The following is a 25618-nucleotide window of genomic DNA, read 5'->3' on the forward strand; positions in this document are numbered from 1 at the left end:
CCATTTAACCACAAAGTTCATTATAATTTAACAAATATATATATTTTTTTTTATTTTTCAGAAATCCGAGCCCAACTAGTAGAGCAGCAGAAATGTTTGGAGCAGCAGACAGAGATGAGAGTTCAGCTTCTTCAGGACTTGCAGGACTTCTTTCGTAAGAAGGCAGAAATAGAGACTGAGTATTCACGGAACTTGGAGAAACTGGCTGAGAGATTTATGGCCAAAACAAGAAGCACTAAAGACCATCAACAATACAAGTAGGATATTTTATAGAAAAAATCATTTCTGTTGGTTTTGTAAACTTCCAAGCCCCTACCAGTTTCTTTAACTTTTTCTGGTGTACGCAGGATGTGGGAGATTGTATATGGTTTGGAAAGAAAAAAACTGGTTACAGAGAAGTAATGGAATTTGTAGAAATTAGATATATTCCAGTGTATCACTAAGTAGTCTTTTGTAAGAGAGCTCCGATGTTGGCCTGTTTATCACACTGGATATTGTCTGATTCTTTCTATGAAGACACTGTTGTATTAATCTGCAAAAATGAACAAAGCAACCTCTTACTGCTAATGTTCTGTGTATGAAGATTCCGCCCTGTGGCTATTTTGATGTGCCAACTCCCGGTGCAATGCTGAGACCTGCAGCAGCAAGAGTATTGCAGCATGTGTTACTAAACTGCTCCAGACATGAAGGATAATGAGATCTGGACTGCAGTTATATAGAGCTCTGGAGCAGTGCACTTGTCAAAGGATTGTCACTGGCCAGCTGTTGATAAAAATATGACTTGCATTTGTAAATATATCCGTTGGCGCAAGAACAGCTGAATCAAAAAGCCGTGCTGGGATTAATGGGATTTTTAGCTAATACAGTTGAAATGTCTTTCTTTATGGCCTAGTTAACATAGCCTAAAGTTTTTTAACAACAGAAAATGCCCAAACTAGTGGGATAGTCCCTGCATTTTTGTATATATGTCCTTTTTAAGATCTCTTCTTTTAATATACACACCAGATTTGTTTTATTCTTGTTCTTAGATATAAAGAAAGTATGCTGTGAGCAGAGAAGGGAGTAGGGAGTTTGAAAAAAATTTGTAAAATGTGAAAAAGAACTTGTTTGCCTGGAAAACCCTGTTGCAAGTGGTACTTTTCAAATTACCAGCTCATTTATTATCAGTACACATTCTTTTTATTTTGAGGCTGACCATATAGTTGCAGTGCAACAGACTGAAGTATCCGCTAGAAGTGCAGTAAATTCGCACAGATTCGCTTATCGCCAGCTTTAAATATTAAACAGAAGTTTGGGCCTTGTATAAGGCATAAACAGTGGAGTGGGAAAATATCACCCATGTAATATCTAATCATGATTTTCTGCATTAAAAATATAGGTATAAAAAAAACAATGCTGTCTAGTTGGTGTTTCATAAGATAGAGGGGGGCCTATAAATTGATGTATGTGGCCCACTCCATAGAAATATTTTATATTTCAGATAATGGTCAAAATGGACAGCATAAAATAAGTATCTTTCTTTTTTTCTAAAAATATGAATTGGAAATGTCAATACTAGAACTAAAGGACGATTTTTAAAAATACCTCTGCTTTTCTACATTCCACCCCAAGGGCAAGAATTAATACAATTTATCAAACATTTTAAAATGTAAATACTCAAGATAAATCGATTTTCTCCTATAGCACCTCTGTCCCCCCCAGCCATAAGCATTGCCTAAGATTAGTAATGATCTATAAAATTACATTATGGGCAGAGACACACTCAAAGATTCAGGGGGGAAATAGTCGCCTGGCGACAAATCTCCTCTTCTTTCTCTGAAAAGCTTTCCTGTTGGCAAGAATCGAAATTGCTGGCGAAATGGCACTCTGAGAAACTTCAGACGACTTTGGAAAACAAAGCAATCTGAGTGCCATCCTGCTGGGGATTTAGATTCTAGCCAGCTGGAAGGCTTTTTGGGGAGATTAATCGCCCAAAGAAGAGGCGATTTGTCGCCGGGCAACTAAATCTCCCAGAATCTTTGTGTGTGTCTCTGCCCTATGTATTGCACTGATATTTCCCACAACAATCTAATAATCTACCTTGCAAGAACCAGACATGGAGTTGTGTCTTTTTCCTTGTTTAGCTCATGAAAAAACAGACATTTCATTATTAAAACAACAGGCAAAAAGTGTGTTAAGGGCAAGTCCTATTATATTAACTCATGCTTAACAACGGAGTATACTGCCCCATTGAATTCAGAGATTTTTTTCTTTATTATTGTAAGTCCAGCAAGGGTTGTATTAGTCCTCTAATCAATCAATCTCTATTCAATCTCTATGTGAAACAACTAGCGTTTAAGTGCATGCAGTCCTGAGGGCCAAAAATTAATGGTGCTGCTGCATTTGGTAAAGTATACAGCAGCCCTTTTCAGTTATAGTGTCTAAAAGAGTAAAGTTTAGGACTTTATTTGTTCACTTCTATGCTAATGCACTGTTGCCAGTCTTGAATTCTGGGACAGGCTTATTCTAACAGATGGAGCAATTTTCTATTTTCAGTGTATTTCTTTTTCAGAGTTGGCATAAAAACTTGCAAATATGTTGTATTTCCGTTAACAGTTGTGTCTGACTCCTTCATTTCTCTCCCCCATATGGCACATTCACAGACATCCTTAACACTTGTAGAAAAAAAAATTCTCAGTAGAAAGCAAATAAACCAGGTCATTACATTTTCAGGTGTGAAATTGTTTTTACTGAACACGAAGTGGGATTTGATGCCAAATGTTTTCTGTCACATTTTTAGTATTTAACAAGCTTTTAATTTTTAGCGCAAAAGCAATTCTGCAAGTACAGCGTGCACACACACACACACACACACATATAGGCAAAAATAGCTGAGCAATATTTTCCACTTTTGTTGGCATGGGATAGCTGAAAGTATATAATTCTAGTTACAACTTTTAATTTGAATTTCTTAAGTTTTTTTTTCAGCTCTTAACTCACCCCCATCCTCCCCAACCATGCATCAGTCAAAACTAATTTCATTCAGTAAAGTTATGCCAAATTATCATCTTACAGCATTTACATAATGTAGGACAATATAGAGCTCATTTACAATGGGACGTGCTACACTCCACCTTACACTGGATAATAAATAAATCTTGTGCGAGATCTGTTGTGTGAAACTGAATAATGTGCAAATTAGGGAGGCAAACTTGGGGACATCTACCTGTCCCCCTCCCCCCTCACCTGCTCTTCAAAAATACAGCACTGCCAAATGTAGATAGCAATGTATGGGGAAGATTGCGGGTCTCTGTGATTCTGCGGCAATTTAAACAAAGTGGAAGGCAGCATACAAACGCAAAAATAGAAAATGGAAGGTTGCAACCTTTTATTTTGCACACTTGATAAATTAACTCCTTTTTTGTTAATTTTTGCTATAGGGAAATTTACCAAAATTCCAGTGTCTCCCTTTTTTGCCAATGATCCAACCCTGTGTCGTTTTGTACACGTTTTTACTACAAAATCCAGCTTTACATTGGAGTTCTGCGCTCTGTAGTAGCCTACATGTCATCTATGAATTCATTGGCATCATCTTGACCTTGTTTTGCTTCTTTTTGTTCTATCACAAGGAAATAGAGAAGTTAACAAAGCCCATTCTCCCCTATGTGCCCTGTATCATGGAACATGCAGCTTATCACCTGCGTGGTACAGGCCAACTAGAGAAGAGTAAGCCAACTGTAACTCAAACATTCCTTTTCACTGGAGCACATAAAAAAGCCACCACGGGGAATGAAGTAAATGCTGTAGTGTAAGGACCTATACATGTATTCAGAAGCATTCCCTCTAGCTTCCTTAAGCATTTTTGAGGAATCTTAATTTTTCCAACAATGTAAATGTAGTAAACTAAGATGTGCAGATGCACCCTCCACTTTCTTGCATCTGCAGGGGAGCTGGACTATACAGAATAAATATGTATATGGGAGCACCAATCATCAGGAGAAGCACAGGTAGTGAGTGTGCAGGGTCAGATATACTGAATAAGAGAGAAAAAGTGAGGAGCGATCTATTATAGTTGCACCACCCCACCGTATTAGTCATAAATCTCAATTGGATGAGTAAAACTTAACTTTTATTAGTTTGTTTAAAAATCGGATGTCTATTGTGAATAAATTAAAATACTCATAGGCAATGGGGTGTATGGCAACACGTTGGAATAAATCAATGGTACACAGCTCCCAGGCCCGCTGTGTTAGCGGTACTAAGCTTTATTGGGTATTGTTAGTATATATCTACTATCTCGGCAGCACTTGACAGGGTAGACACAGGGCTAATGTTCAATTGTACAATTGTATACAGCAGATCCCACAACCATCCCGCCCTCCTCTTCCCTGTACTGTATGGTAGTAATGCCACTGCTCACAAGGATGGATTTTGATAATTTCCAACACGTGAACAGCCCCTCTACCAGTGATTAGGATTATCAAGCTTTGGTGCAATCCACAATGTTTGCTAAAGGGAAAATCAGCCATGCCAAAGACTACCTTCACGAGATCTTGGACCACATTGTTCCACAAACTGATAGGTGCAATCAATGCAATAGTTCATTAGTATGGACAAATTGTTCAAATTTTGAGCAGTATTGAAATATACATTTATTTTCAGTGGTTTTAAAGTTATTTGCTAATGACTGTTGTGCAAATGACTGGGACAGAAGGTATCATGCCACTTAGATCTATTTTTTTCTGCAGGCTATATACACTTATTCATACATATTCCTTCTTTTTTTGTTTTGTTATCGCTACATCTTTGTATTTGACATATAGTTGACTATATGTTTTATGTATATCTAATTTATAGGAAAGACCAAAATCTATTATCTCCTGTGAACTGCTGGTACTTGCTTTTGAATCAAGTTAGAAGAGAGAGCAAGGATCATGCAACACTAAGTGACATCTACCTAAACAATGTCATAATGCGCTTTATGCAGATCAGCGAAGACTCAACAAGAATGTTCAAAAAGGTATGTTTGACCAACATCCATATTGTATTTATGTTTCAAAAGTTTTCTGTATATAACCAACTCATGATTTATTTGCAGTGGATATATAGTGCTGTTTAAAGGGGGGCATAAAAGGGGATAAAACTGAAGTACAATGAGACATCAGCAGATCTAAAATAGTGAAGGATCTTAGGTAATATCCCAATATTCTGTCCTTGGGTTGATCAGTTGAACAATCTCAAAACCTGTCCATGTGACTTAGGTGGGCAAACACAGGCAGATAAAATATCCTTCTGGACTGAGTCGGCTTCCTATTGGCCTGTGTTTGGTGCCAGATGACAGGTCTGCCGACCCTTAAGGTGGATATACCAGTGAAATAAGCGCTTGTTTGGTGACCTTGCCAAATAAACAGAACTTTAACAGGTATGATTGGATTAACAGGGAAAATATACCCCCCCCTTTTTGACATGAGCTCATTTGGTTGGGCTTATGTAGAAACTGTGCAGAAATACTTCCAAAATAATTGTGGTTTTTTTTTACACAGACAAAAAGATTGCACAAGTTGAAATGAAAGCACTGTAGCAGCCATTTCTCATAGTCATTTAAACCCTTTCTTACCTTTTCCCATTGGAATGTGAAAGTCCCTGCTTTACTTAAAGGGGAACTCCACACAAACATAACTTAAGCTTTTTGAAAAGTAAACATAATTTTAAGCAACTTTGCAATATATATCAATTAAAAAATATGCAGACTTTTCGAGATTTTTTTTTTTTAATGGTTTGGAACAGTTCCCTTAGCCTAACCCCCTGCTCTCCTACTGATCTGTCTGACTATGTTGCTGAGCTGGCTGACTACTGTTACTTTGAATCAGCAGCCATATGTCCTCAGCATGCATTTTCCAAAAGCTCACAATTCCCTGCTCACGTGATTTCAATAAGGAACGAAACATCACAGTGCAATGCATTGTGGGTTATGTAGTTCCTGCATGCTATCTGTAAGCTGTGGATAAATTGTTACAATTTGTAATATCAGTGTTTAGTCCCTCCTTCCCTGCCAGGATTTTTAAAGTTATAATATGTCCTCAGGGGGCAAGTGTCTGATTTATTAAAACTACCACTTATATCCATTTGTTTTTAAGACCGAAAAGCAATTGCCATTGAACTACTCAGAATAAATGTCCAGTGAATATAACAGTAGTCATGGGACTGATAAGCTTCCACAGTCAATTATAACATCTTTGTTCATATGGCTGAAAAGCTCAGCAAGTAGTTACATAAAATCATCTCGGCTTCTAGCATACTGCATTGGATGGTGTCCTTTCCTGTTTGTTTTTCTAAACCTCATTAGAGGTCTTTCATTTATAAATGGAACTGACCTCCTTTCAAGCAAACTGCCTTGTCTCTTCCACATCACATTGTGTCGACTTGAATTCAGATGAAAAAAGCAATGCGCCCTCCAGGCACTAATCCAGCGAGTTTTACTCTCATTGTAGAGTTTCCAAGAGCCTCTCTTGCTTGGAATTCCTTTACATCCTTCCAGCAGCTTTTTTGCACCTGTTTTCCCTTCCTGTGGCTGAAGTGAAAAGCCATGCAGATTGGAACATTGTGCTCCAGTTATTTCCAATAAAAACTCTGCAGGTTTTTTTCTGAATGCCTGTACCACTATATCAGCACTGCATGGAGTGCCGGAAGTCGTAACAAAACTACCTGTAAATGTATTTATGGCAGCCTCGGTCTGTTGCTTGTTACTTACACTGATAATAATCTTTTATATTCTTTTTCTGGATCTTTCATGAATGAAAAAAGGGTAAAAGTGAGTGCTATAGAAATGGCACACAGTGCAGTTTTATAGCAGAGGCCGTGGTCGAAACATATCACTCAGAAAGTATGTGATCCATGGCAAAGTCATTGTCAAAGGCAGAAAACAATAGTGGCAGCTATTTTTAGCAGTGCAACCAAGTGACTCTGATGTGGATTTCATTTAAAGTCATTATATTATATCTGTTTAAAAACAACCACAATGTATTTGTCACTGCTGTATACTGGTGCTTAAAGGTACGCCTTTCAACTAACTTCTTTATATCATGTAGACCATGATATTCTGAGATGATCTGCAAATGTGCTTTGTTTTTGGGGTTATGATGTAGACCATGATATTCTGAGACGATTTGCAAATGTTTTGTTTTTGGGGTTTAGCATCAGTAACCCCATTTGAAAGCTGCAAAGATGCAGAAAAAAAGGCAGATAATAACTATAACAAAAAAACTAACATAGCTGAAAACCCTTTAAACCATTTAATATACGGACAGAGTCCTGAGGTTCTATAGATTTCCTATGTAAAATTAGTCTAAATAGAGCAATAAAATATAAAAAATAAGGTTGGGGTTGTTTTCTCTGGGAAAAAAGGCGCTTGTGAGGGGACATGATTACACTTTACAAGTACATTAAAGGACATTATAGACAAATAGGGGACATTTTTACCCATAAAGAGCATCACCGTACCAGAGGCCATCCCTTTAGACTAGAAGCCACGTAGGTGGTTCTTTAAGTGAGGTTGTGGAATGCACTGCCTTGTGATGGCTGATTCTGTTAATGCCTTTAAAGGTAAGGCCAGACGTCTTTTGCGCAACTATCTCCCCGAACTGCCTCAGCGTCTTTTCCCCATAGGCTACAGCACAAAATCGCCTGCGCTAATGCACATGCGGCCATACGTTTCCAATAGTCGCCCAAAGTTGCCTCAGGCAGGCGACAAAATCTCCCTGAATCTCCTCGTCTGGCCTTACCCTAAGAATGGTTTGGATGATTTATTGGACAGACATAATATCAAAGGCTATTGTGATACTAAACTCTATAGTCAGTATAGATATGGGTATATAGAATTTATGTGAAGGTATGGAGGGGTGTGTGTATGGATTCTGGGTTTTTATTTGAAGGGATTGAACTTGATGGACTTTGTCTTTTTTCAACCTGATTTAACTATGTAACTGTAAAATAGAAAAAAGTGCTAATTACTAAGCTGAGTTCTCAAGGGCAGATATTGATGGCCAATGTTTGTCAGTACAACATTCATTAGAATTCAATCTGGTCAATGTTGTATATAGAATTATTGTATTAATGTGACTAATTTCTTTAGGCAACTGTTACAGTAAGACCAGGGTCAAAAATAAAACTGTGATTTGGTTGTAAAAGAAGCGGCTGTGTGACTATAGTGGCTATAAACCCTGTTCAAAGTAAACTGAACCTTGGTGCCACTATATTTTTTAGTAATATGTCATTTAATGGGGCCCTACTAGCAATGCTTGTAGATCTTTCAACTTATTTGGCTTTTATACATTGTTTATGTGCCATGAAAGGTGCATGACATATGTCTGTGGAAAAAGTTGACTAGATCAAACAATAAAAATTGATGAGAAAAGTCTTTAGTGAAAGGTTGTGGATGATTCACTCTATTAATTATCCTATCTAAAGGTAAATATTTACATCTTTAGGAGACCATCATTTGTGATGCCATACACATTTTCTACATGTTCCCTCAGAAATGCTGCCAAAAAATAAATGAAAAGCACAAAAAGGACTATGTAGCATAAATGTCACAAGCTCTAAATCTTCATTTGTTCTAAAACTTTGTGGAAGAAAAATAACTTATTGTGAATTCTGTCCATTTGATCCTTATATTTTATTCTATTAAATGGGCAATTTATATCTTCACAATTGAAATGGACATTTAGGGGGTTATTTATCAAAGGTCGAATTTTAGAGTTATGTGAGCTTTTTTTGAACTCGAAAGAACTCACAACTTGAATAGTATCTAATTTAAGAAAACTCTAATCATTGAGTTTGGGTTTAACAACCGGAAAAGTCGAAAAATGTTTGTTGTTTTAACCCAAAAATCGACTTAATTCAAAATTAACCTCCAAAACTCAGATTTTTTTGTGGAAAACAAAACTCGAAGCTTAATAAATCTGCCTCTTATTGCTTTTAAGCAAACCGTATCCAGCCTAGTGAATGACCTTTTGTATCAGAAAAGCATAGAAATAGGCATGCAACTTTCAATTTCCATGCTAATTAGTCGTTTCAGGGTGCTCCCTCATTCTGCTTGTGAAATAGATAGACGGTACCTAGGGACCAAAATAACATTGTTACTTCACATTCCATGCATGTCACAGAATGACAGGGAACATTGATCAAGACTGTGATGAGCAGTTATATGACATAGAGTGGGTTCTGAATATGGATGCACAAATGAAAATGTATTCATTCACTTACCATTACTTTATCTTTTTATTATTGTTTTAAAGGAGAACAAAACCCCTATAGCCCATTTTTAGATGTACTCTGACCTAATCCACAATGTTGCCTGACTTTAAAATGACAAATCCATCACTATGCCTTTTCAGGGCAGGGTTGGACTGGGGTGTGCGAGGCCCACTGGGGCTTTTACCTCAGGCAGCATTAATTAATGTTGCAGAGGCATCACAAATTCACCTGATTATTTAAACACTGAACACATCACAGGATTCAGTCACCTGGTAATGCAGCCCTATTACAAATAACAATTATAAATTGATAAAATTCAGCCTCATTGTGTTCCATGAGCCAATGCACCCAGAAAAATTCCAGCAAACAGAGGTATGGATGGAGCACAGTGCTTATGTCATTATTGTTATTTTTATTGTGTGTGTGTGTGTGTATATATATTTTTTTTTTATTTCCATTCCTCTGCTAATAATCTCCCGTGTGCATTTCCAACTTCTGTCTGGTTCCAAGGGTGTTTCAGCAAATACCAGTTTAAATTCTGAGTTTGGCTGTTGCACAATACAAAAACAAAAAATTAAAACCTAAAGATCACTATTGATCTGCTATAGGTATATATCATACTAAAAGTTGATATTAAGGTGTGTTGTGTAGGCAATAGGTGGGGAGGAGAGGCAATGACAAGTCCTAGTACATCTCTCATCCTTAGAATGCTAACTGCAGTAAGCTGCATGGAAGTTGACTTTCATTCTGTGAAAGGCAACTTACATGCAGGGTGAATTTGGTAGTGTGAAGCAAAATTAACTAATAGTGCATAATACTTGGTGGCCCTTTTGATACAGTGAATGTGTCTCACAAACATTCCATTATTTGCCTCAGAGAGCATCAATGTACTGTATTGATTTCCACTGCTAGACTATGGCCCATGCTGGACATCAAATGGAGGGATATCTAATAGTGACCATGTAACTATCTATTAATAATAACAGTTCTACACTTACACTTAATTGCGCTTTTTGAAGCATCAAATGCAAAGCTGTAGTCCCCTCTGCACAGGGTAGAGAATCATCCACAATTAAATATTCCAGTAGCACATCGATCTGGTGAAAGCAAATTTTAACCAGGCTGGTTGGTGGCACGAATAAAATTTGCTTTCACCAGATGGGTGTGCTACTGGAATATTTTATTTATTTATTACATGTAACTATATATGATTCATTTTACAATCTACAAACTTGTCAATATGTTTTGTAGTCATTTTAAGAAATTCTCAGAAAGTGGAAAGTATTTAGCGTGCGAGATGGAACTTTTTGCTAAAATACATTGCTGCTCAATCCTTTCCAAATATAATGTCTTCAGTAAGACAATGCATAATGACTTTTCCTACTTTGCAGAAAAATGTAATTGATGATATTTGAATCAGTGCTTAAAGTACAAACATACTGTAATCAAATCATTACTCGCATATAAAGATGCTACAAGAGTATTTTATTTAATCTCATAAAATAAATGTCTTGAGTCTTTTCTATAAAAGGTGTTCATTTTTATGGCGTGTCTAGAGAAGCAAAAACATGGTGTCACTTTTCTACATTTGTAGAAAACTTTAAATGGCAAAAAGGCTTATAAATAATGCAGTGATGATATTCTGTTGTACCATTGTGAAAGTACATCTTGTGGCAAGAAAACAAAAGTGAAAGATTGATATTGCTTCCCAGAGGTTGAATGTGGGTGTAAGTGCGGCTACTCATTGAGGAGAGCACTTCTGTCTGGGGTGTGACTGCACTCACAAGTAGAGCACGGCACTGGCCAATGCAGGTTAAATTAAGAAACATACAGGCCTGTTACATTGGCTCCCAATAAAATTACCCCTAGTGTGAATGAGATTGGGACCCTTAGTTTGTAACCTCAACTGGGGCAGGGACTGATATGAATGATCTTTAACCTCTGTAAAGCACATGGAATACATTGTTGCTATAGTGTTAAATAATAGTAACAACAATAATAATATTAGTGTAGCCACAAATATTTATAAATGGACAGGAAGACCTACAGAGTAATCCTCTTTATTGTAAATATTCAGATTTTCTCATATATCACTTAATATATATGTATTTCTTAACTTTGATTACATGAATCTGAAATCAAAGTATGATATGTTAACTATCGACTCTTTATTAAACATACAACAAAATGTTTATTTGCATCCCCATTTAGAAGGAGAATAATATAGTGGTAACAAGTGACTTCATGATTAGGGAAGTTATAGTACAGTTGTCTGTTTAGTGCTTGATCGTGACTTTCTCCCTTGTGGTATAATATATATCCACATTCTGTACACAATGTTACAAACTAAATGTAACTACAGGCTAGCAAGTACGATCAAATTGATTTTTGAAGCAGTAACAGCAGGCTAAAAATAAGCTGTTCGTAAAAAGAAGCAAGTAATTATCTAATTGACATTTTGTAACTCCTTACTGACTACATGTTTTGTGGATATTAAATTGTTTTTCTTTGTACTCATGTGCATTCATTATAAACAATAAGTCACGCTGGAACCCAGAGTTCCATCATGCCTTATTTATAAAGTGTGTGGGCAGGTAACAGGCATCAACATTTATTAAGTTATGTAAGTGTTTGAATGGATCTATTAATAGTACAGCATATGTCCTTTGCATAAAAGCAGCATGTTTTTAATAATCACAAATCTATCTGAGTACTGTACTTGCATCTGTACAGGGAGGGAGTGTGTTTATCCGGAACTCCTGCTTTGTTTGCTTATTTATTTTTTCTGCACTATACTTTCTTTGAGGAATACTGACCACTTTCAGTATTTAATCAATAACACAGTTGATGTCTAAAATATTCTTTAAAAAATTTATTTTCTTAATAAAAGTGTCAAAAAAAATATGTAGGGAGAAAGTTTAAAAAAAAAAAAAAAAAAAGGAGGTCTTGGGCATGCACATCATCCACATGATCCACAGAACTATTGATCTGTTGAAGATATATATTATATAAATATTATATATTATATTATATATTTCTGTCATTTGGATCATCATACCTAAGTTCTATTTGACATCATTTGAACATTAAAAGAACCCACTAGGATTGTTTTTTGCCAATAAGGATTAATTATATCTCTGTTGGGATCAAGTGCTCTATGGGAGGTGGCATTTTTGATTTCCATTTGATGATTTCCATTGCGATACTTTTTTCCCCAGGCCATTAACATTATTTTGCTGTATAAATCTGTTAATTCAGAACCAGTAGAATATTTAAATCTTGCATTTATGGAGTTGAGGTCTGTGCTGTTTCTGAAAATTGGCTGAAAAATGTGTATGAGGCACAAACATATCTAACTTTTTTTTTTCTTTTTATTGTAGAGCAAAGACATTGCATTTCAACTACATGAGGATCTAATGAAAGTTCTCAATGAACTGTATACGGTAAGCACCTCATATAATTCGATTTTTTTCCTTCTTTCAAAGCCTCTTTAAAGCCTAAGAATGCAGCAAGGTTCAAGTAACTGCTGGTTATTTGCCTTTGCATGGCAAAGCAAAATAACGACTTCAAACAGTAAGCTGCTCAAACATTGCATAAATCATGAACCGATAAGAACTAGAAAATGAGTTGACGGCAAAATAGGACAGATGTTCTTTTCACTTCTTCACTGGGTCTGACATTTTGAGGTGACTCACCCATCATAAAGAGCTTCATTTAAGGTTTTGATTAGTGGTACCACTAAACATTTATAAACTATTTTGAGTGAGGCCAAAAAAACTTGTTCATCTTGTTCAACCCTACAGCAGGCAGAATTAGCAAATATGTGTACAGTCCCTATCAGCTTGCTGTTTTTAAAAGCTATCATAAAAGTAAAATAATAATAAAATAGATTGTTTAAATAAAAGTTTATTTAGGTACCCATTGCCAATCACTGTGTACAATGTATCCACTGCTCTTACTGTATATAATGTGCTAAGAATGTAGGTTCCCACTGCCTCTCACTGTATATAATGTTCTTGGTTGTCCCTGCCCATTTCCCTTTACTGTAGTTAATGTATACTGCTTTAAAGGAGAACTAAACCCTTTATATTAAAATCTCCTACCCCCTACCCTACATAGACTCTACTCCCTGCTCCCCCAGCCTAGGTGTTACCTTCGGTAAATGCCCCTAACTCTTTATTTACCCCTCATTGCAGATTCATGCATCGGAGTTCACAGGCGCCATCTTCTTCTCTCCTTATATTACCCATTGCTTCTCACACAACGTTTATAATGTGCCTGGGGTGCCAGTACTTGACCGATAAGCCCTGTCCAATACAATGGTGTTTTATCTGTTTGTTATGTAACCTGTGTAAACACACAGCTTTCCCAGTGCATGCTAACATTATATTAAATGTTAATTACTTATTTTTTGATGTTACTGTTCCTTTAATATACTAATGTATTTTCCATTTTGATTGCAAGAAGTTAAGTACAAAACATACAAGGCTTTTTCACTGCCAACGCTAAAAAATATAAACCACATCCGCAGGGCTCTGTACTAGGTCCTTTGCTTTTCAACTTGTTTATTAATGACCTGGAGGTGGGCATTGAAAGTACTGTTTCTATTTTTGCAGATGATACTAAATTGTGCAGAACTATAGGTTCCACTCAGGATGCTGCCACTTTGCAGAGTGATTTGTCTAAGTTGGAAAACTGGGCAGCAAACTGGAAAATGAGGTTCAATGTTGAGAAATGCAAGGTTATGCACTTTGGCAAAACTAATATGAATGCAAGTTATACAGGAAATGGCAGTGTGTTGGGAGTTTCAGGAAATGAGAAGGTCTAGGGGTTTTTGTAGATAACACATATTCCAATTCTGGGCAGTGTCATTCTGTGGCTACTAAAGCAAATAAAAGTTCTGTCTTGCATTAAAAAGGGCATTAACTCAAGGGATGAAAACATAATTATGCCTCTTTATAGGTCCCTGGTAAGGCCTCATCTGGAGTATGCAGTGCAGTTTTGGACTCCAGTCCTTAAGAGGGATATAAATGAGTTGGAGAGAGTGCAGAGAGGGATGAAAGACTTAAATTATGAGGGTAGACTGCCAAGGTTGGAGTTGTTTTCTCTGGGGAAAAAAGGCTTGCGTGAGGACATTAGAGGACATTATAGACAAATAGCAGGGGACCTTTATACCCATAAAGAGGATCACCATACCAGAGGCTACTCCTTTAGACTAGAAGAAAAGAACTTTCATTTGAAGCAACGTAGGGGGTTCTTCACAGTGAGGACAGTGAGGTTGTGGAATGCACTGCCGGTTGATGTTGTGATGGCTGATTCTGTTAATGCCTTTAAGAATGGCTTGGATGATTTTTTGGACAGACATAATATCAAAGGCTATTGTGATACTAAACTCTATAGTTAGTATAGGTATGGGTATATAGAATTTATGTGAAAGTAGGGACGGGTGTGTGTATGGATGCTGGGTTTTCATTTGGAGGGGTTGAACTTGATGGACTTTGTCTTTTTTCAACATGATTTAACTACAGTATGTAACTATGTAAACCAAAGTCAAAGTTAAGCTACATAAAAAACAATTGGAAAACCTAAAGCAAATATATTAATTTAACCTGGCATATATCTGTAGAATAGTTGTTAAATACAATCCATAATACAAAAGTATTGTCTTTAGAATCAGAATGGCTTCTGCTACATCCTCCTTCATAGAACCTCTAAAATCTGATTTGATTTTTTTCAGTACCTGTATTTCAATTTCATTGCAAATTTCACATAAATTTTCATTGTCTGTACATTTTTGGCGACTCCAGCTCCAGATACCCAAAATTCCTTATGACTCCACAGATCTGTTATAATGTAGTTCATGGGGTAGATCATTGTACATTGTTGTTATACATTCTGTTGTACAATATGATGTTGATAATGTTTCCCACTTCTTCTCATGTCCTGGAAATGACAGTGGATTCTACATTTCGGCTCTTTGATCTGTTCACAAATTTGTTTACATAACACACGTGTGTCAAAGATCAAAGAGCTGGCCATCATCATTGAAATGGTTAATCAACAATAAGCAGGGCCTTTCGGTGGCCATATTTTCATTAAAAGTAAATGAACTTGTATTGTTTTTCTAGCCTAGAATGAAAAGGCCTATACATGGTATTCCTTTGTTACAACCAATTATACATTATATATATTTTTTTTATATATATTTAATTGTGTACTGGTACGGGACCTGTTCTGAAGAATGCTTGGCACCTGGTATTTTCTTGATAATTTGGATATTTTTCTATCATTTGGATCATGTCTAATGTAGCTCTCTCTTTTATTAGTCTTAGTGATTACCAAGTAGTAAGACTTTAGTGTACATGCTTTAGGGTTATTCTAACTGCATAGTTTTTACAGAGACTTAGTACTATGTAGTACATAGTGTTAATGATAAGTGACCCTGCTCTAAACAGCTTATTTTACATTAACCCAAAAATACACTATTTTTTTTAGGTAATGAAAACATACCACATGTATCATGCAGAAAGCCTCAATGCTGAATGTAAGCTGAAAGAAGCCGAAAAGCAAGAGGAGAAACAGATAGGGAGATCAGCAGACCCTGTGTTTCATTTACGGTTAGAGGACAAGCACCAAAGACGGAGTTCTGTCAAGAAGATAGAGAAGATGAAGGAGAAAGTAAGTCTGGTCTTATTTATAAATAATTATAAATTATTATGTGAGACCATATTTGAATCAAAAGTTCTGAGTGTCCGAGAGGACTATGTACATGTACAATAACACTGCTCAGCTATGCAGTAAGTGTCCTGGCTATGAGTGATTTATATAGCCTGCCCTACATAATGAAATGGCCTTCAGAGAATAAATTACCATAGAGGCATATGTTCATGTAATGCAGTAAATGATTTCATTATGTTGGTAGCAGAAGAGCAGACAGCCCTTCAAGCTTTTCTGTATGGTAAATGGCATGTGCACACTCTACAAATGTTTGTGTTATTTATCATGTCTTTTTCCTCTCCAGCGGCAAGCCAAATACTCTGAGAACAAGTTAAAATCCATTAAAGCACGAAATGAATACTTATTAACACTGGAAGCCACAAATGCTTCAGTTTTCAAGTATTACATACATGACCTTTCGGATTTAATTGATGTAAGTTATTTCTCGTTGTATTTCTGTTATTTGACTGTCTTGTATGTTGGCCAAATATTTTTATTACAATAATGAGACGCTTATAGATGAAAATAAACACTTGGGGCTCTAAAAAATGGTATCAATTTATCTGAAATAATAAACAGATGAAATACAGTATATAGTGCACTCCACGAACTACAGAATAATGAAAACCTGACTTAGATGCATTAAAAGATAAATAAAAACGATATGACTGGAAATGTTGTGTTTTACATAACAAACTGTACCGGCCCATAGACTCAGCAACCCTATGACATTAGTGATCAGTGCTTTCAGAATTAGCCACACTTCTGATCTTGCTAGAACATCAATGTCACTGCACATGTTTGCCTTTCTCAGCTAATGCTAACATTCTAAGCTTAGGGTTTTGTCAGAATTCATGAAAACAACAGAAAGTGAGATTTCATCTCTCATAATATCTGATGCTAATTATTATAATCCATTCTGATGCAGAATTCAGAGGTTTCTGTGATGTATGCAATGTGTCTTAATTTATTATGAATCCACCTTGAATCGTGAATTTTATACTGTGTACATATGTATTCTGGAAAGCTTTCCTGTATTTGACACTATGCAGCGAGTCCTTCCTGCAATGAAATCAGTTGATCATTGAGCTGCACAAAATGGGAACTGATTCCAGGCTTCAATCCCTGTTCCCTAGAGACAAGCTGCCTAAACTTCCATACACTGTATCCTATTATATTTTAGTAGCTCAGCACTTTTTTCTTCTTCTAAGTGTTTCAGTTGAAAGCTTTGATACAGTGCAGTGCAAAACATTGGATCAGAAAGCAATGTCTGTGAACCAGTCACTGAAGTTCCTGTGAATGTGTTGTCCTCTAACAATCAGCCATTCAGATCATAACAACCATTCTTCTGTGTAAACCACTTTTATTAATAGCTTGTTTTAGAAGATTCTGGAGGGTTTAATCACTCGGGTCATTCCAAGAGCTTATTATCATATGTCTTTTTTTTTTTTTGGGTAGAATAATGTGTCGAATAAGGTTTATAAATATACATTTTTGTTCACCTCTCTGTCTGTTCTTAGTTTTACTGTGCAGTGTTTGCTTGTCTTTAATGAACTGTTGATTAAAATTCTGCACTCAGAGATCAAGGCAGTTTTTGCTTGATCTTCGTAAACCTAAAGGAATCTAAACATGTCTATAAGATGGTGTGTCCACTTTGATTGGATTGAAACACATTGGGTGAAGGAAAAACTCTACCCCTGCTTACATGTAGAAACGATGAGTAAAAGGGGACCTGCCACCCTAGGAAATAATTCCAAATTATTTTCTATCATGTTAGTTGAGCAAAATAAAATTTACACAGGCAGTAGCAATTTTGTGGACACTGTTGTGTAGAATAAGTTGTGTAGCACCCCAAAATCTTGTGTATGCACTAGAATGGGGGACCTATTGCCCATAGACAGTGGCCTACACAATTATAGAGCTTTAGGAGGGAGAGGGAATGTGAGAAGTGCAGTAACATCTAGGGACTTTTGAAGGAAAGTGAAAGTAATTGACTGCCCCACCTCAATGCCTCAGGAATAGAGGCGGGACAGGCAATATATGATTGACAGCTCAAACATTTAAACACCTTTATAAAGGAGATGAATGTTTTAATGAAAAAAAAAGAATTGGGTTCCATGTTTAATTTGCAAATTACTTTTATTATATCGCTTTTTATGTGTAGGTGACTGGTTTGCTTTAATACTGTTATAGAAACTGCATAAGATTACTTTTTGGTTTTGTTTTTTTGCATGATTTGTATCTTAAAATGATTTTGCATGTTACACCACCACAGATACCATGCATAAGAGTTGGTAAGAGTTTACTAAATAGGAGAGAATTTATTTTGTACAAAGTTGCTCTGAAGAAAGACAACAATTATGTGGAACGCCAAAGGCAGAACTTTGGCACTATGTATTCAATGAACAGCAAGTTCTGTCTTGTATATTGTGGGACAGAAAATACCATAACTTGTTTAAATACTTGTGGTAAAATCTCTATTTTACTGTTGTTGTCAGGAAATAGTCAAAAAGTAACTTTTTTTAGATTTTCATAGAATTATAACTATGAGATAATGTGCTTCCCTAATTATTACCTGATGTGTTTAACCATTACTCTGATTCAACACCACATGCTTTGTTTGCCACCATGCCTTCTATTTCACGTGTTATTTCAGGTTGTGCTTTGTACCCCAGGATCTTTCCCAGCAAACACAATAAATAAATAAATGTGCATTCCTCTCCATCAGAAATAATACCCTTTTTTATTAAAACAATATATTTGTTTCAAAATGCAGAAAACCAGGCACATGCAGCCATGTTTTTCATTCTTTGCACCCTTCCAAACAGGGTAATGCTGGCAGCTGCATGCTCTTTGTGCCCCAAAATGGTGCACAAGGACCTCCCATACCTTCATGAATGCCGTGCTGCTTGCATTCAGTGGCACTGTATTCAGGATGGGAGGAAAGGACAGGCTCTGTGCTCTGCACTTATCTACAAGGTTCAGGTGCCTCAGATGCCCATGCTTACAACAACCCCAGGGCCTTTGAAAGTTTATATTTTATTTTAAACAGCAGGTATTCTTCTCTGCCTAGATCTTGAATGTAATTGTATCTGTGAAACTAACTGCACACTTATTAGCAAGCCACTAGTTATAGGGGTTATGATAAGTTAAAGTGACATCATCATAAGTGTCACAAGGCTGGGCTGCGGGGCATGCATGTATATTACACTGCTTCAATTGAGAATGTTTCCAAAAAGATTTGCCAGAATACTTACAGGGAACCCTACCCTAACCCTCTACTAATTTTGAGCTATTTGTGAGCACAACTTCAATCAAAAAATTATTTTCATTATGGTTTGCTTTATTTTGAGAGATGGATCACTGTAAAAACAGGTTAGCCCCTCTAACTCTGATACAAGAAAAGGGAAGAATTGGGACTCAAAAAATGCACACTGATGCACAGCCCAGAGCATACTAGTGCCATACCAGGCTCAGGACAGACCACACAAGTGCAGGTGTGTTCTGTGTAAGCATAAAATACAGGAGGCATGACTATATAAAAAAGTTTCAGATTTTTTGATGATTAATGATGTGTTGGGAGCCAAGCTGAGTAATCTGCAAATCCTGTGACTCATCACGGTCTCTAATAATGTGCCTGCATGTCTCCAAAACGAACCAAGAGAGAAAAAAATGATAGATTTGATACTGGAGATCTAAGCATGTTCATAATCTCAGTACCCAAAAGAATAAAAATATCTTACCACAATAGGTCAAACATCTCAAAATCTGCATGTGATATGTTAATGCACCAATCAGATTTTTTTTCCAGTTTTCTGAAGACATTTTCCTCTCCTAATTAAAATGAACTCGATATCAAACTATGATTTTATATATATAAATATATATAAAATATATATTTGTGCGTGTTTTAAGGAAAAATACACGCTACTTTAAGGTATGGTTTGTCTTCCATTTATTTTGGCTAACATTCACTATTCAGATCTGCTTGAGACCTTTTTTAGTTAGGTTCTTAGTTGCCTGTTTCATAAGAAAGTGCTGCACTTGGAGTTGCTCCACTGTGTGCAGTTAGCTGGAAAAGACAGATTAGCCAAACTCCTGCCATATTTCTCCTTCTGATTGTCCAGCAACGACATAGATCTCCGTTTACTGAATTAATATTTTAAATTTAGACCGATTTATATGCAAACATAGTACCGATAATTTAATCAGAATCTTCCTGGGCAATATACAGATAAAATCTACATAATATATTTACAGAGACAGGGCAATGTACTAGAAGTTTATGGTCTCCAGCAAAGAGGGCTGTGTTGCATAAATATAGCTTTTGTTTTTTTGTAAATTATATTATTTGGAGCTTCTACTTTTGGTTGCAGGGGAAAATTATATTTTACATCAAATCCATTACAGAAATGCTCAAGTGGTTTTAGGCTCAGTTCCTGTTGTTTTCCTGGCAGAATATGCTAGGCTTTTCAGTAGGGATGCACCGAGGCCAGAATTCTGCCTTTTTCAGCAGGATTTGGATTCCTTCTTCAATCCTTGTGCCCGGCCAAACCGAATCCTAATTTGCATATTCAAATTAGGGGCGGGAGGGAAATCATGTGACTTTTTGTCACAAAACAAGGAAGTAAAAAATGTTTTACCCTTCCCACCCCTAATTTGCATATGCAAATTTGGATTTGGTTCTGTATTCGTTAATATTTCACAAATGAATCAGGGGTTCGGCCGTATCCAAAATAGTGGATTCGGTGCATCCCTACTTTTTATATTGTACAAACCAACATGTCAATCCATAAAGCAACCCCAGAGTATTGAACTGCAATAACAGTATCAGGGAAGGCTGCAGCTGCGGTGTTAAATGTGCAATTTCAGTCGCAAGTTGGCATGTTTTCTACCCACTATCCAGCAAGTTTAGCATGTTACTTGACTTTAAGGGTGAGGGTAGCTCCAGGGTTTCTCTGTTTCTATAGGTGCACTGCACTTGATTCCAAGAGGAGGAAGTACAGAAGTACTAATGCTGAGCACAACTATCAGGAGGTACAAGCATCTTTAGACGCAAGTGTCTTTCAAGGGGAACTAAAGCCTAACTAAAGAAGTAGCTAGAAATTTTGTATATTGTGTTTTGTGCTTCTGTACCAGCCCAAGGCAACCACAGCCCTTTAGCAGGGAAGATCATGGAAGATCTGTGTCTCCAAAGATGCCCCAGCAGCTCCCCGTCTTCTTTTCTGCTGATTCACTGCACATGCTCTGAGCTGTTCTCACTTACTAAGGCTTATGGACCCACTCACAATATACAGAATAGAAATGTCACAATATAAGGCTGATTAGTAATTAATACAGATAAATACTTCACAACAGCACATAAACCAGTGCAATTAGCATCAGAATTTAATAATCAGCCCTGTAGCATCAGCTTATATTACAGACAAACCTCATTTTCTGCTTGATAATTTATGACGACCCCTAAGCTTAGCTTCTCAATTCCTATTCCTAATCAATTAGTCTTTTCTAGAATTTTTATTGAATTGACCAAATTAACCTGAATTCGTCATTATTTGACTACTGAATATCAATCACCCCCAAAAGAACAGGCAGTTCAGAATCAACCGTAGATGTGTTTTCCTATGAAATTGATCTGATTCAAGTGAATTTGTCCTCTTTATTAATAAATCCCAAAATTGTTTCGTTTCCATACTTAAATGTCTGATTCCAGAGTGGGGGGAGGGGAGTTAAAATCTTTACTCCTTTGCAGTTGACGAAAATGATTTAGAGGGTTGTAACTCTGTGGAGTTACAACATATGCTGCTAAATTTACACCTTTATCTTCTTTTTATAAATGCACTGGACCTGAAGTTTTCTGCAATTTCCATAATTTGCATCACCATGTCTTAAGTCTTCTAAAAATCTTTTTAAAGATTAAATAAAACCAAAAGCATTGTTTTGCCTCCAATAAGGATTAATTATATCTGAGTTAGGATCAAGTACAAGGTACTGTTTTATTATTACAGAGAAAAATTAAATAATTTATTATTTGAATGTATGGAGTCTATGAGAGGTTGCCATCCATAATTCTGAGCTTTATGGATAATATGTTTCAGGTTAATGGATCCCATGTCTGGGATTAATTGCATACAAGTGTTACTGAAAGTATGTAACTGGGATCAGTCATTCACATGTTTGGTGCTTATGCATTTTCATGTTTGCAGTGTTGTGACCTTGGCTACCATGCAAGCTTAAACCGGGCTTTGAGAACATATCTCTCCGCTGAATACAACCTTGAAACGTCTCGACACGAAGGACTGGACATTATAGAGAATGCGGTAGACAATTTGGAGCCAAGGAATGATAAGCAAAGATTTATGGAGATGTACCCTACTGCCTTTTGTCCACCAATGAAATTTGAATTTCAGCCACATCTTGGTGATGAGGTAACTCCACAAAACAAAGCGTAAAAGCAGATGGATTTTTGTTTACTCTCCTATATTTCTGTATTGAAAAGTAATATACCCTTTATTGAAAATCCTTCCCTCACACTCTTCAAGTAGGTCTTCCATCATAGCCAATGTTTTGAACGGTAGTTAGAACTCTTCCAAAATACTTTACACTTCACAAATGTATACTTCTTAGAAGGAAGAAAGACCATAGGGCTCATTTTTGACTGACTGAGGGAAGTGCAGAGCAGTAAGGGGTGCAAGACCGCAAGCACATCTTCCACTAGTCTGTCTGACTTCAGTCTGTACCACACACCATATACTTTCATGTGGCACAAAGTGTTAACCACAGCGCTAGGGGCCACAGGCCAGTACTATCATATACAACATAGATTATATGTTTCCATGTTCCATTTAAATTTATAAGAAACACATTGCTAGCCAATGCATGTTGCTGGAGAGGTTCTGATTGCTGCCAGTGAAAGGGTTAAAGTGTGGTATCCTTAAAACAGATCTACACAGAAACAAACATGTACACATGTCTAGTATATAGTTCTGTATAAGCCACCAGCAAGTTACAGTGATATGAATCATTCAGAAGACCCTAAACATAATTGCTCCATCCAGAAGTCACAAAAAAGAGAGATAACAAATTTTAGTGAGACTGTTCATTAAACCTATTGCTGTTGTAAGTCAGTTTGTGTTTCTGAGCATCAGAATTCCCCTTGACAAAGGCTATTACGCCGAAACGTTGGGGCTATTCTCATTACTCGCAAGTGATCAGCTTCTTGTTGTTTTTTTGCCTTAATCATACAACTATATGTATGTATTTATATCTGATGATACCTATATATATATATATATATATATCTATATATATATATATATATATATATATATATATATCTATATATATATATATATATATATATATATATATTTGAAAAAATATATTTTTGCTTGATAGGTAATGTACTGTCTTCAGATATAAAGAAATTCTTTTTTGTGATACCACCTTGTCTTTGTAGTTTGTCTGAGAGTGCAAGTCAGGTATAAATACTGTGCTTATTGGTTACTCTGTTTGGGGAGTATTTTTGGGTTGCTTGTACCTCACGTAGCATTTTTTTCAGATATCTTTATTATTGGAGTGCCAATATCTGTATTTTTATTTCTTCAAAGGTTTGCCAGGTTAGCGCTCAGCAGCCACTGCAGGGAGAACTTATTCTGCGCTATCAGCAGCTTCAGTCTAGACTGGCGACATTAAATATAGAAAATGAAGAGGTAACCATGATGTATTTTTGTTGCATGTGAAGTTTTGTTTGTGTATTTATATCTTTTTTTGTGAAGTTTTGATGGTCATTTCATTCAGTTGTCAAACTTACTCAAGCCCCTCCAAATAGCATAACAAATACATAACAATATATTCAGCCGTTATCTGGGTAAGGATGTTGGGAGTTACTGTTTGGAACTGCTTGGGGCATTTTATTTGTTATCACTGATGTAGGTATATATCAATCAACATGTCAGCTTTATAACAGGTAAGTTAAATGATCTTTCTGTGGGGTATCTAGCTCAGAAAAATAGAAAATCTAGGTATTTCTTCACCTGGCAGATTTTCCTGAATTTGTTCTTCTCTGCATCTTGATTGAAGGCAAAATGATATCCTTTATTCTTGTTACCAGCCTGGATTTTATTGTTTTTTCTGCTCAACTGGCATGGAATAATTAACTGCTCATTTTCTAGCCATGGCCAGATTGCTTTGACTATTAAAAAAAATGTTGTCTTTTTTAAATTCTAATAATACATTTTTACCAGAAGTGACAAGTAAAATTTATTATATACCCTAAGTCTCCATAAAGAATTATATTTTAAAACTATATCTGAATTTGTGTAAGCTGCTTAGTTGTTATACTCTAATAATGTGGTGAGGGTTTGTTCTTTTAGGTGAAGAAAACAACAGAAGCCACTCAACAGACCATTCAAGATATGGTTACCATCGAGGACTATGATGTATCTGAATGTTTTCAACACAGTCGGTCCACTGAGTCTGTAAAATCTACAGTGTCTGAAACGTACTTAAGTAAACCAAGCATAGCCAAGAGGCGAGCAAACCAACAAGAGACAGAGCAGTTTTATTTCATGGTAAGTTCATCTGACATGTGATAGTTGTTTATGGCTTTTTACCAGGGTAGTGCTGATGTCACCCCTTCTTTTCTTGCAGAAGTTTAGGGAACATTTAGAAGGAAGCAATCTCATCACAAAACTTCAAGCTAAGCATGATTTACTTCAGAGAACTCTCGGGGAGGGAAGAGGAGGTAAGCAAGGGGATTCTCCATTGCTAAACGATTGTAGACCTTTGGTAGGCACGAAAGGTTGTTATCCCTGTAGCTAATGTTTAATAGGCAGATTCAGTGATTATTACAATAACTGGAACAAATCTGGTTTGCAAATCAAATTATGACATGCAGGGGGATATTTATGATTTTAGTAGATAAGGATGAAGTTAGTATGAAAATGATCTTAATATGAAGTACCGGTAGTTATACTACTGCTTTAATCACTCACTTGTCTCCACTGTAGAAGATCTTACAGTTTGTATTGCCTACTGCATTCATACAACCCACACACCCACTAGGGTCTGTGGACTTTTAATACACAACCTTTAATGAGTCACATGGTACCTTTTAAGCACTAATTATAACTGAGGAACTCGCTAATTACTATTTAAAAGTATTTGTTTCACAATATTTTTATGAATCTTAGATTATATATTCTGTATATTTCTACATATATTTTCTGCACAGAATACCAGAAAATTTCATATGCTGGCTTTCATCCACAAAATCATTTTATGAACACATTTTTTTTTTGATGATGACATTAGTCTTACATTATTATGGTGTGGGAGGGACATAAAATAAACTTTTTGTAAGCAACTGGTAGCATCTAGTAACCATAAAAAAATGAATGTTAGGATAATGTGTATATTATACCCTGAAAAATTGAATACAGTTGAACCAGAAAGAAAACATTACACTGAATCGTGGAAACAGGGGTATGTAATTCTCTTTACAAACCAATCACTAGTCAGACAGAAGGGCTGCAGCCTCTTTGGGTTGCTTTTTCACACATTTCTGCCACAGACGTTTGTGTTCATAATCCTTTTGTTCTATAAATTCTAAAATGAGATTGAATGTGAAATTATCTTTATAGTTCACTAAATCACATTAAGATAT

The 25618-nt window shown here is 36.2% G+C and overlaps 1 protein-coding gene across 5 annotated transcripts in view; it reads left to right on the forward strand.

Moving 5' to 3' along the window:
* LOC108711074 (SLIT-ROBO Rho GTPase-activating protein 1) overlaps positions 1-25618 on the forward strand; it is a 106531-nt gene that overhangs the window by 43309 nt on the left and 37604 nt on the right. For all 5 annotated transcript variants that reach the window (XR_005966282.1, XM_018252407.2, XM_018252408.2 and 2 more), the window contains exons 2-10: positions 62-257; positions 4837-4999; positions 12615-12677; positions 15730-15912; positions 16256-16384; positions 22158-22379; positions 23562-23663; positions 24327-24524; positions 24604-24697. Coding sequence is in view for 4 of the 5 variants with exons in the window: in XM_018252407.2 (XP_018107896.1) it covers positions 62-257; positions 4837-4999; positions 12615-12677; positions 15730-15912; positions 16256-16384; positions 22158-22379; positions 23562-23663; positions 24327-24524; positions 24604-24697 (1350 nt within the window). In the remaining variant the exon portion in view is untranslated. The remainder of the gene's footprint in view (positions 1-61; positions 258-4836; positions 5000-12614; positions 12678-15729; positions 15913-16255; positions 16385-22157; positions 22380-23561; positions 23664-24326; positions 24525-24603; positions 24698-25618) is intronic.

The sequence above is a fragment of the Xenopus laevis genome, chromosome 3L, assembly GCF_017654675.1.
Source record: "Xenopus laevis strain J_2021 chromosome 3L, Xenopus_laevis_v10.1, whole genome shotgun sequence".
Classification (NCBI taxonomy): domain Eukaryota; kingdom Metazoa; phylum Chordata; class Amphibia; order Anura; family Pipidae; genus Xenopus; species Xenopus laevis.